The sequence below is a fragment of the Crocodylus porosus genome, unplaced genomic scaffold (assembly GCF_001723895.1).
Source record: "Crocodylus porosus isolate Cpor-Errol unplaced genomic scaffold, CroPor_comp1, whole genome shotgun sequence".
Taxonomy (NCBI): Eukaryota; Metazoa; Chordata; order Crocodylia; family Crocodylidae; genus Crocodylus; species Crocodylus porosus.
In genome coordinates, this window is record NW_017728937.1 from 2,739,487 (window position 1) to 2,752,289 (window position 12,803).

Here is a 12,803-nt window from a genome sequence, read left to right on the forward strand (position 1 = left end):
CCCCAAGCTCCAGGTGCAGACGGAGTGAATGCCACCCTCCTCACTCCATCTGTATCACGAGTTTTGTCTGTCAGCAGCCTAAGGTGCAGTTTCCTCCAAACCCCTGCATCTATCACTGTGAAAGCTGGCAGGCTTTGTGGGCTCCCCAGGGGCTACCAGGCCTGCAGTTTTGAGCTTCCTGTGGCTTTCCACACAGAAGTCACAGGAGGTTTTCTCTCAAGAATTTGGGGTGCTGTTTCTCCAAACCCCCACAACCTATCTTGTTGAAAGTTGGCAGACTTTGTGGCCTCTTCAGGAGCTACCATTCCTGCAAGTTTCATCAATATCAAACAAGAAATGCCAAAGTTATAGCCTGCTTTGACCTTCCCCATTATAGCCTATGGGGAAGTCGAAGCAGCTCAAATATTTGACTAAGCTTCGACCTCGAGTTGAAGCGGACAGCAAATCAAAGCAGGACCCAGTTTAATATTCGACATGGCTGTCGAATCAAATATTACCTGCTCTGCACAACCCTAATGTCTATATGTCTAAAGTAGCATAGCTATAAGTAATATAGCATGGCACTACAGTTAGGTTACTTGGTGCTGTTAAGAAACAGTGGGTGCATCTACACAAGATGCTTTACTGTGCAGTAGACTAATCTACTGTTCAGTAAAGCATTACAGTCTACATGTGTGGGACATTTACTGTGCAGTAAATTAGGCTACTGTACAGTAGTTACTGCACACTACCACACTTGTAGATGCTGACCAGAAGCAGATTTGTTCCCAGTCAACCTAGGCAGCAGGGGCCACAGGGGACAGGGAGCATTCTGTCCCTGGTCCTAGTGCGCTCATTCCAGGACTGGAAAGCTCTCTGCCCCCTGTCCCAGCTCTCAGCATGGAGGTAGGAACTCCAAACCCAGTTCTCACTCACTCTTTAGGGCAGGTCTGCGTAGCACAGAGGTTGGAGCTCCAGCACCTGCTCACTCTCCAGAGTTCCCAGCTCTGTTCCATGCAGAGCTGCTTTGGGAGGGAGGTGGAGGCTGCAAATGCAAGTAGGGCAGCTGCTGGTGAGCCCTTTGCCCTCCTGCTCAGCAGGAGGCTGGCTAGAGACTGTCTCCCAAGAGGGGCAGCTGCTGGCAAGCCCCCTGCCAGGTGGGGACAGTTCCCAGCCAGTCTCTTGCTGAGCCGGGGGGAGAGGGGGAGGGAGGGCTGCCTGATGGGAGGCTCACCAGCAGCTGCCCCACATCCGGGACTACTCCTGGCCAAACTTTGCTGGGCAGGGAAACCCCATCCAGCAGGGAGCTCGCTGGAACCCCTGTGCCTCCTGACCCCATGCACACCAGAACCAGCCCCTATGCCCCTTGCCAGCCCTGAGGCTAGCACCCAGGTAAGTGTGGAGCTCCCCTGGCTGCTGCAGGGGGGAAAAACAAGGGAGCAGCTGTGTATGGGGCTGCTCCCATTGGAAGCAAATCTGCTCTCAACAGGGTGCGCGTGTAGACATGCTCCTGAGGAAGGTTTACTGTGCAGTATTTTACTGTGCAGTAAGCCTAAAGCACATTAATAGCACATGTAGATGCACCCAGTGTGTATGAACTGGACAGATGTCATGGTATCTAAGCTAACTCACATATTTCTGTATGGCACTGTACTGTGCTATGTAGTTTTAACAGCTGGGTATCTGTCTGATTCCCTGATGAACAGCAGCATTAGGTTCTTCTGGGCTTATGAGCTGCCAAAAGCCGATGTTCTGTTGAAAACATGGTAATGGCAAGTATATTGGGTTGCCAGACAACCATCCTCTTTCATATCCTAGCCATATATCCCTGGCAAGTAAGAAGTTATTATAGCAGCGGAGAGCCAAACCTCTCCGTGAGAGAGAATTCTCTTGCCAACCTGCAGTAGGTGTCTGTTGCTACAAATACCTTTCTGAATGGTTGGTGTACAGCTCTGAACAAAACAAAATATTTTAGATTCAAATGGTTTTAAAATGCCCCTGTGTGCAGCCTGCATTTCAGGATTGGATCCAGCCTCACTTTGTTTTCATTTGAATTGATAAATATGTCTGTTAGTGTATGTAAATAAACAGCAAGCATAAAACAGGATGTAAACCACATACCACAAAGTCAATCTCTGCTATTGCCATCTTCTTGTTATTAAAGCAAAATACCTCACAAGTACATTTCTTAGAAGCAGACTGATTGAACAAGAAATTATTTTTCCCCACTAACAGGCGATGTTCCCATTACCATCAGCAAATCCCAGATGCCTTGCTCTTAAGCTTTTTTTTAAGTACCTCACAAAGACAAATTTCTGCACTTATGGTAATCAAACAGGCACATGTTTGTGAGGCATCATGTGCAACTTAAATTTAAAGTCTCTTTGTTCCTCTTCCCTTCTAGTCTGTAATATGGTCACTATTCTCATAAACGCTTACATTTTTAAGCAACAATTCTAATGGTTCTCATTATTTCATCCAGAGATTCTGAAGAGATCGCTGTTCCTTTCTATAAGTAATTATTGCTGATTTTCTTGCAAGGAAAAAGGCATTTTAAAGAACAGTTCCACAGTTTAATCTTAAATCAGGATTTGCTTTTCATGTCAGGTAAAATTACCTGTCTACTGAGTTTTTGCCCTTTTAAATCCCCTCAAGAGAGATCATCAGCGAGAGTTGTCTTCCTTCTGTATATGTAGTACATAAGCTGTTTATTCTTATGTGTGATCTAGAAGGGTCTCAGAAGGTTAAAAAGCTTCTAGCTTCATCATAGTTAAGTGGATTAAATCCTTTATTCTTTCTGCATATAAAGCTGCAATTTTTTTTTTACCCCAGGAATCTTTCACATTAAAATAATATGTTTAGAGGGAAAGGACTTGTGTAACACCATAAATTTATTACATATATTCAGTATATTTGTTAGACAGAAGTATTAGTTTGATCTGGGAGCTGCTAATAGGTGGGTGCTTGACAATATCATTTTTTACCTGTCATTTCCCCATATGGTAGTTTATTGATACCATCACTCAGAGACCATCTGAAAAAAGTTTACAAGCCAATGATTGATCACACTGCCATGAAAGTCTGGACAAGAAATGGAAACTATTAATTGAAGTGTTTGATATTTCATTGTGTATTAACAGATTGGGAGTACCATTTACAATAATTTGTTTTGCTTTCAGAATATACACTGATTACTGGAAACAAGTAATATAAGGTTCCTTTCTCTTTTTTTGTATTGCCAGTTTGGTGAGCTTACATTGCCCATCGCAGATATTGGTCCTGTCCTGTTTTTTCATATATTTGCTCCAGTTGTAATATTTACGGCTGCCTTTGAAATGGATTTTTATGTGTTTCAGAAAACATTTTGGCAGGTAAGATGTAGTTTTAAAAATGTATTTTAGAATGCATTATACAGAATAGGTAAATGTTTAATGTGTCTTGTTTTTCTTTGAGACTATAAAGTGTGGCTGAGACAGTTCAGCAAAAGTAGTGTTCCACATTCTTGGTTTTTCCTGATTTCCGCTGATAAATTAAGCCTCACTTTGGCGGGGGGGGGAGGCGGGAGAGCCCGGCCCTGCTCCCTGCAGTGGGTGCTGCACCCAGCTGCTTAGCATGGGCCCATGGGACTGGAGCCACTGCCTGGAGGCGTGGGGTTCCCAGCTCTGACTCTGGGCGGGGTGGGGCAGGACAGGCCATGGGAATCACTCCTGGGGCAGGCAGCTCTGGCTGTGGCCCTTCCCTGTGAGCTGTGAGCCCCAAGCCCTGCTGGGATGATGCAGGCAGGAGAGCCGGATCTGCTCCAAGTGGCATAGGACTGCACTGGGGCCCTCAGCACGGGCCCATGGGGCTGGAGCCACTGCCCAGGGTCATAGGGCTCCCGGCTCTGACCCCAGGCAGGGCAGGAGGTACTGGGGTTGGAGTCAGGTCCCCGGCCCCCTCCCTCCCAGTGCTACTGTCCGCCCCGAGCACTGGTAAGATCCTGGTGCTGCCGCTGGCCCCAGCCTGCAGTGGCAGCAGGCTGCAGCGTAAGCAGGCTACCGCCCGCCCACAGCACAAGGAAGAGCCTGGGCTGGTGATGACACCAGGCTCTTCCTGGTGCTCAGGGCGGACAGCAGCTTGCTCTCATCCTGTGTGCAGGTCCGGGGACACGTTTCCTCCAGAAGAGCCTGGCACAGCCCTTGCAGGGGGCACATAGCAACAGGAGCTGCACCCACTGACAGCTTCCGCCACTTTGCTTCCTGCTGCAGCCCCAGAAGTGGCCGATGGCCTGTGCCATGCCCATCTCCCTCGCCCCTTCCCTAGTCCCAGCCTTATTCCTTCCCTCACCACTGATTTTTCCTTGATTTTAAACCGATTTTTTCCCTTTTCTTCCTTTTACCCTGATTTCATCCTGGTTTTTATGTTTTGAAGATAAGGCCTGAAAAATTCCCCAATTTTTTTTTAAATAAAAACAGAATGTGGAACACTAAGTGAAAATTATACACTGTATAAAGAAAAAGGGTTCTATGGAGCCAATAAGGTTTTAGCAGCATATTTTAAACATTTTGAAAAGAGCTCTACTGCTTCTGTAATCTGGGAGTTAGGCACAGAGGTGTTACATCTCTGATTTTCTCTGCCCTACCAGTACTGATCTAAAGGTTTGTGGGAAGATCCAAGAAATGGGTATATGTCTACACTGCAGAGTTCAATGTAGTCCAGAAATACCTGAGATTGCTGCCAGTATTCAAGGTAGCTAGTTTAAGCTATGTAGCCACAGCAACATTCAGCTCTATCTGAATTATTTTACCCTGCAGAGTAAATTAATCTGCATTGGGCCCTCTACTGCTACAACTAGATTGCTGCTGCTACCTGAGCTAGCTTGTTCATACTTATACATAGTGAACCTAACTCTAAACAATAAACTGTCAAAGGTCCAGTGTACTCCTCAGATTTCTGCTGTACCTCTTCCTTGTTCATTACCCTTCAGTTTCTTGAAGGTGAAGATTTTTCATAATTACCCAATTTAAGTTCCCATGAAGTGGACACTCTATCAGCATCTCTAGCTAACTCTATTGTCTTTGGGCATGAGGTGTTTCTTCTTACTCCATTTCTATCCGCTGGACCTAATGCCTACAGTTCCCCTCCGGTCTTGGGAAGGCCCACAGGTTTTCCTTTCTCTGCCTTAGTGTCAATCATCTTTGAGTAGGTGCTGCTTGAAATCAGTCCTTTAAAAGGTGCTGTTGATTTTGTTATCACAGAACTACCTCAACTGGTAGTAGGCCCTCTACTTATGAGGAGATAGAATTGAATTAGGGTCCCCTCCTAAGAATGTAAAAAATACGAAACATAGCACAGGTGGTTTGTATAGTCATGCCTGTAGTATAATTGTCTAATGTTTTCCATTGTAAGACCCTGTTTTCAGTTGCCTCTAATTTTGTCAAACTTAACTAGTTTAAAATAAAGGTTTATTTGCCAGGGGATATCTGAAGCTAAAACTTCCAAAAAAAACCTGAAGTTCAGTTAAAATAGTTCAGTCACTTCCAAGAACAAGGTTAAGGACAAATACATTGGTTATATAAAGTACAATATTCTGACTATCTCACCAAGATGTTTTAGTACTTCTATAATTTGAAATAGACTATTTAAATTTTGGCGTCATGGATTGCCTTGATGTCAGGGCACGCTTTTGTGCTCTTCCTGTGAAAATCCCACCTACATTTGGTTAGGTTACATGCTTTTGCAAATTTCTAGTTCAGGCATTTTCAGTAGAATTTGGGAGTTAATGTACTCAAAGAGTCTGATTGTGTGCACAATCTGGATCGTGGATGCACCATTTCTAGAGAGGAAGTGAACATGGTTTATCCCAGAGATAAAAACAACTGAGCAGGATTTCTCTTCCAATTGCTTTTCCTGGCTGTTAGAGGCTGTTTGGCACTGGGAACATAAAAAAGATCCGCTCCTGTGCCCTAGGTTCTTCTACAGCTGCATTTGGGGAATGAGAAGAAGAAAACAACCTGATTTGAACACAGGGGCCACATCCAGACAAGCAGGGGTGTGTGCTTGCGGTGGCACAAATAGCAGCACAAATTTTTGCCAGTACTTTTTGCCTCAGTGCACACCCACGCACAGTGAATGCCCCTGCACAGTCCACATTGTTCCGCTGTGGGCAAACTGCCTGTGCCTGGCTCCTGGCACGCCGCTCTGACTAGGCTCTATATGCTGGGGGAAGGGGGTGGGGAAGAGAGGGTGCTGGCTGGGACACAGGGTGCCTCAGTGCAGGGCTAGCCAGCAGGCAGCCCATACACTGAGGCAACCTGCACCCCAGCCAGCTGGGGAGCAGCATGCGGAGATGCACATGCTGCAGAACCCCTGAGCTGAGGCATCTGTGCCCCAGCCATCTGGGGAGCGGCACATGGCTGGGGTGCGCTCTGCGTTGCCTGTTTCTTGTCTCTGCATTTTTGCCAGCACATGCTATTTTGGCATGCCTTGCACTACTTTTTTTCCCAGGGCTTTTTTTGCTACTGGGAAATACTGGTAACAAACTTTGCCCCTACCCTGAAGATTAGCAGTGCCACACACGGTTTAACATGCAGCACGTGTGATCTGTCATGCCCCAGTGAGGTTTGTGGTGCCTCAAACCGCACATGTCTGCACATGTGGATGTGGCCAGGGGTTGCTTACAGAAGTATTAGGCCTGTGTGAAGCAGCTAGTATTTGCTTTGGATTCGGATTTGGCTGATTTGGGGGACAGTGATTCAATTTGGTAATTTGAATCACTGTCCCGAATAGATTTGGTCAAATCTGATTTGGTGATTCAGTTGGTGCCAAATCAGCCGAGTCTCGAAATTACATAGGCCCCATCTCCCGCCTGCTCTCCCAGCCCCGGCAATAGCTGCCCTGCCCCAACTCCTGGCACTTTGAAAAAAGAAAGGCCGCACTCACTGACTGATGCTAGGAAGGGGTCAACCCCCGCTGCCCCATACTCCGTGGAGGGCTCTTCCACGAGCTCCCTGACTCCTGCTCGCTCTCCCGGCCCTGCCCCCCATGGCTGCCCCACCCACCCCAGCTCTGTCCCTTTAAAAACAAAAAACCAAAAAAAACATGGTCACACCGGTTCCTGCCTGGTGGGGGGCCATTTCCACTGCCCCACACCACGTGGGGGATTCTTCATGAGCCCCCAGAAACCTTGAGACCACTGCAGGGGATGGTGAGTGCAAGGAGTTTTGTTTTTTTTTCTTAAAGGGCCGAGAGCTGGAGTGGATGGGGGAGCAGGGGAGGTTTGGGGGGCTCGTGGCAGAGCCCCCCATGCAGTGTGGGGTAGCGGGGGACAGTGGGGATCCCCCCACCAGGCAGCAACTGGTGAGTGGGGGCTTTTTTTTAAAGCACTGGGAGCTGGGGAGGCAGGGCAGCCATGGAAGAAGGCTCAGAGAGTGGACGGGGGTTGGGGGACACTGGGGGAACAGGCAGGGGATGGAGCCTGGTGGGGGTCTCCCCCCGGTCCCCTCCTCCAGCGTCCCTTCCCCCGCCCCCTACTTACCAGTGCCAAGTCCGGGTCCAGGTCCATGCTGCAGCGGGTAGGGACTGCCTGAATCACTGAAGCTCTCCGAATCTTTTCCATTATCAATTTGGAGAGCTTTTAATTGGTCCCTTGATTCAATTTGGATTCAGAGATTTGGCCATCAAATTGGGCTGAGTCTCCTCCAAATCGAATCACCACCTGAAGCTTTGCACAGCCCTAGAAGTTATAAAGGGCACTTCAATCATGCAGTAACTTTTTGTGCTTTACACAAAGGCATTTTATTTTAGAGCGCCTTCACTTACTACCTAATTTAACAAAGGTTATTTTTTGACATGATTAGCCATTTTAAAAGCACTCTGAAGCTGTGCACATGTGTTATGCCATGGCTGTAGAGAGATTTCAGGGACCAGATTGTCCGGAAAATGTCTTTTCTGTTTGTGCCTTTATGAAGAGAAAATATGAGTGGTAGGCACAGGGTTGGACAGAGGTAGCAGTTGTGAGGGGAACTGAACCTCAGCTGCAGAGGGTGTAGTAGCAGGGATGAGGACAAGGGTAGTGAGTAGGGATAGTGACAGAAAGGGACGGGGCAGAAGGGTTTGCAACTACAAGCGTATATTTATTTAGAGTACAGAATATAAACTAGAATTCATTATTCCTGAATTACAATGTTCCTTTGCTTTTAACAAATAGTTGTGAAACTCATTGATAAAGTATCTCCATTCTCCTCTAATGGCAAGTCTCCACAAAGAAAAGTCTTTTGCTATTACTAGTGACTTAATTACTTCAAATGATAGAGGGCCATGCTATATATGATAAGATCACAACCCCACTAAGGCCGTATGTAGATGAAACAAGAGATGTGTGTGCATGACACTTTAAAATGGGCTAAATGCTTTTGCACTGCTTTAATGGTGTCAGTGTTTGCATGGTCGGCGGTGTATTGTTGCACATTAATTCCAGCCACTGTAGGAAATTCGGCGGCATAATGCTTCTTAAATGACTTGGGGCATAGCAAACTAAAACTTCTTTGAGGAGTTCCCTACAGCTGTGGAGCGAAGCACTGGCCTTCGTGCAGCTCCACGGCTCTGCAGAAAGTCCTGCAGGCAGCCTGGCAGCAACTCGGGAAAGCAGACGCCACCGAAGAAAAGTGGTAAGCCTGATCCTCCCCTACCTACGAAGCCTGCCTGCCTGCCTGAGTTGTGCAGTGGCCTGGTGTTTCCCTCCACAGCTGCAGTGCGCCCTGGGACCTCCTGAGCCCAGTGCCTGCAGGCGGGTTGTGCCTGGGGGGGCCGCCGCTGCCATGGAGGGAAGTACCAGCCCTCCCCCCGCCCCCACCTGCAACCCAGGGACCTCCCCGCTCACTGGCAGCTCGCCCTCTCCTCCCTGCCGGAGGGGCACATAAGTTAGCAGGGTGTGTGGACAACATGGGGGTTTAATCAGTCCTAAATTAAAGTGTTTTTTAAAGGGAATCCCCACAAGGGGGCCACACTGTCAGAAAGGACACAAACCATCCTGGGAGTGGGTGACAGGCCCAAAATTGATGTGGCTCAGGTGAGGGAACACCTTGAGAAACTCAACATTCACAAGTTTGCAGGCCCAGATGGAATGCACCCAAGCGCCTTGAAGGAGCTGGCAGACATCATTGCATCCCCCTTGGCAAAGATATTTGAAAATTCGTGGTGCTCAGGCGAGGTCCATAAGACTGGAAAAAAGCCGAAGTGGTCCCTATCTTCAAGAAAGGGAGGAGGGATGACCCGGGAAATTATAGACCAATCAGTCTGACATCCATCCTCAGAAAAATCCTGGAGAAAATTGTCAAGGGAACCATCAACACCAGACTAATGAAAGGCAAGCATCTGAATGCCAGCCAACATGGCTTTATGACTGGCAGGCCTTGCCTGACCAACCTCATCTCCTATGACCAGATAACACGTGCCTTGGACAAGGGCGATGACATGGATATCATATATCTGGATTTCAAGAAAGCCTTTGACCTAGTTCCCCATGATGTCCTCATGGTTAGGCTGGGGAACTGTGGCCCTGATCATCTAGGTAATTGGCTACAGGGTTGGACCCAAAGAGTATTAGTTGACAGGAGCAAATCAACATGGCACATGGTGACCAGTGGAGTCCCTCAGGGCTCGGTACTTGGGCCGATACTCTTTAACATCTTCATTAACAGTCTGGATTTGAGAGTCAGATGCGAACTGGCAAAGATCACGGATGACACCAAATTATGGGGGAGGACAGTCAAGCTGCAGGACAGGCTGGGGATACAGGCTGCCTTGGATACTCTCAAGGTGGGCTGACCAAAACCTGATGGCCTTCAATGTAGAGAAGTGTAAGGTGCTGCACCTTGGTAGCAAGAACGTTCAACATACTTCCAGGCTCGGCAGTATTATGCTCAATAGCACCACGACTGAAAGAGACTTGGGGGCCTTGATTGATCACCAGACGAATATGAGCCACCAGTGCAATGCTGTGGCTGGCAAAGCTCTGGCATACATTCACCAATGCATCTCAGGCAAAACCAGGGATGCCATCCTGCTGCTTTACTTGGCCCTAGTGAGACCGCTGCTGGAGTACTGCATCCAGTATTGGGCCCCCCACTTTAGGAGGGATGTGGAAAAGCTTGAGAGGTTAAAACTTTATATTGTTTCAATTCTGGCTTTTGTTTAAGTGGAAATTACACATAAAAACATCATCCTTGATAGAGCCCACATCTCCTGAAAAGATGCACGTGCCCAAACACTAGGAAAAAAGTGTGAACAGATAAGTTTTTTCAAATTTACGTAGGGAAGAGGTTGAATTAAGCAACTCTTCCTATATGAGACCTATCTCCAGGTTTTGGAAGACAAATGGCAATATTAATCCAACACTAATGTGTGCATACTTCTAAAAAATTTAATGTGTCTTTAATAATAAGTTTAACTGAATTTGAGTCTTTTAAACACTCATACGCACTAACTGTGACTGATATGATTGCTGCATGGTTAGTGTTCGGTTTTTATTAAAAAAAAAAAAATCTGGGAATTTTTCAGGGTTCATCTTTGAAACAAAAGCCAGGATGAAATCAGGGTAAAAAGAAGAAAAGGGAAAAGTTTGGTTTAAATTGGGGAAAAATCAGTGGTGAGGGAGGGAGAGAGTAAGGCTGGGACTAGGGAAGGGGTGTAGGGGGAAGGGCGTGGCGCAGTCCGTTGACTGCTTCCGGGGCTGCAGCAGGGAGCAAAGTAGGGGAATCGGCAGTGGATGTGGGTCAGGGGGCCGCGGCTCTTGGATCTGAGCATGGGACAAGAGCAGGCTACTGCCTGCCCTGAGCACGAGAAAGAGCCTGGTGCCACCGCCAGCCCAGGCTCTTCCTGGTGTTCTGGGCAGGCAGCAGCCTGCACTCGCTGCTGCCCACTGCCACTGCAGGCCCGGGCTGGTGTTAGCACTAGGATCATCCTAGCGCTTGGGAGGGGCAACATCACCAGAATTGGGGGGTACCTGGCCCCAGCCCCGGCACCTCCTGCCCTGCCTAGGATCAGAGCTGGGAGCCCTGTAGCCCTGGGCAGCATCTCCAGCCCTGCAGGCCTGTGCTGAGCACCTGGGTGCAGTCTTCTGCTGGGAGTGGGGCTGGACTGTCCTGCCTTCCTCCCCTCCCGGCAGAGCTCGCAGCACCTGGGGCAGGGCTGAAGGCAGAATTACCGGGGTGCAGGTGGGACCTGCCCACCCTGACAGTGATTCCTGCAACCTGTTCTGCCCTATCCAGGGTCAGAACCAGGAACCCCACGCCTCCAGCCACCCTCCCCCAGCCCCTGCATGGCCACCACCACCACCCCTTTGCCCCCTGCTCTACATGTAGCCGCCACCTCCTCCCCACCGCCAGCATCCAGCTGGAAACCTGTGCCTCAGGTAGCCAGCAGAGCAGCACTTTTAGCTTACCAGCACCACCCATTTTTCAGTTCAAATCCCTGTTAACAGGCACCCCTGTTAACTGGCATGGGCCATTCCCCACTCATGCCAGTTAACAGGGATTTGAACTGAAAAATGGGTGTAAATCAGTAAAAACCAAATCACTTAAAAAAAAAAAATCGGGATTTATCAGTGAAAACCAGTAAAAACTAAGAATGCAGAACACTATGCATGGTGTCTGAACATTGTTTGGATATTGTACTAGTATGTAATCTATACTTCAAATACGCGTGGATTTCTTTTAGTTTAATCTTCCTGTGTTTGTAATTCTTTTGTGGCTAATTACAATAGCCTAATAATATTTTTTTGTCCCAGCATTATTTATTCTCAATTATAAACTCAATTCCATATAATTTTTAGCTGGAAATATAGAATGAATTACTTGTAATGCAATAAGCTATATATTTTACATCCATTAATACACATATATTTTCTTCACAGGTATTAATTCTTTCAGTTCCTGGCTTTTTGCTGAATTGCATTATAATTGGATGGTTAACTTACAAAGTCAATACATATAATTGGTCCTGGGACATTAGCATGCTATTTGGAATCATTCTTAGCACAACAGATCCTATCCTGTCCGTCGCTTCTGTAAAAGACATCGGTATGCTAGATTTTCTACTAACTTAAAAGTATAAATATTTTAAGGTTTAAATAATATAGACTTAGTACAGAAAAAGTCAGTAATGAAGTTTAAATATAGTTTCCTATGGCCAAGAATTCCCTTATATTGTGAGTTTAGGTATGAAAATGATTGTTGGTCTTTATTTCAGTTGTGTTTTACTGCCACTAGAATGAAGGAGCAATCTCCTGGCTGCTTTTACAGCCTTTTTGGAACTGCACCATGAATGCAACTTAACCAGACTGCTGAGCATTTTCTTGGCATGCATTCTGTGTTGCTGCTACTAATATATCTCTGTATTCTGGAAGTCATTGGCTAACAGGACATCTCTTTAGAAACTATTATCAGACAATTCCAGTGAGCCTTTGAAGCTATTTTAGCTTGTGTAAAGAGTGAAGGTGGCTCCTAGAATTCCAGAATGGGAATAGTAAAGTTGTTGCAAACTGACTTTGACCCTTTCGTCAGATCTGAATCCACTGGATTTTGGCCAGATTGAAAGATCAAGCCCCTAAAGTGCAAAATTATGTATTGGTGATACCTTAAGGAATACTTTCTTATGCTGCAAATAAATGAAAACCTCGAACATTATAGCTGAAATAATTGCTAAAATTTGTCCATAGTACAGTGTCTATGTACTTCAATTAGAACCTGTTCCCTGTGGTTTACTTCATTCTACATAGTTTCATAGTTTCTAGGGTCGGAAGGGACCTGAGTAGATCATCTAGTCCGACCCCCCGCCATGGCAGG

The 12,803-nt window shown here is 46.9% G+C and overlaps 1 protein-coding gene across 1 annotated transcript in view; it reads left to right on the plus strand.

The window, feature by feature from the left end:
• Positions 1 to 12,803, plus strand: part of LOC109318189 (sodium/hydrogen exchanger 10-like) — a 206,155-nt gene that overhangs the window by 4,708 nt on the left and 188,644 nt on the right. Inside the window, exons 3-4 of the mRNA XM_019547271.1 lie at positions 3,222 to 3,350; positions 11,873 to 12,038. Of these exons, the coding sequence (XP_019402816.1) occupies positions 3,222 to 3,350; positions 11,873 to 12,038 (295 nt within the window). The remainder of the gene's footprint in view (positions 1 to 3,221; positions 3,351 to 11,872; positions 12,039 to 12,803) is intronic.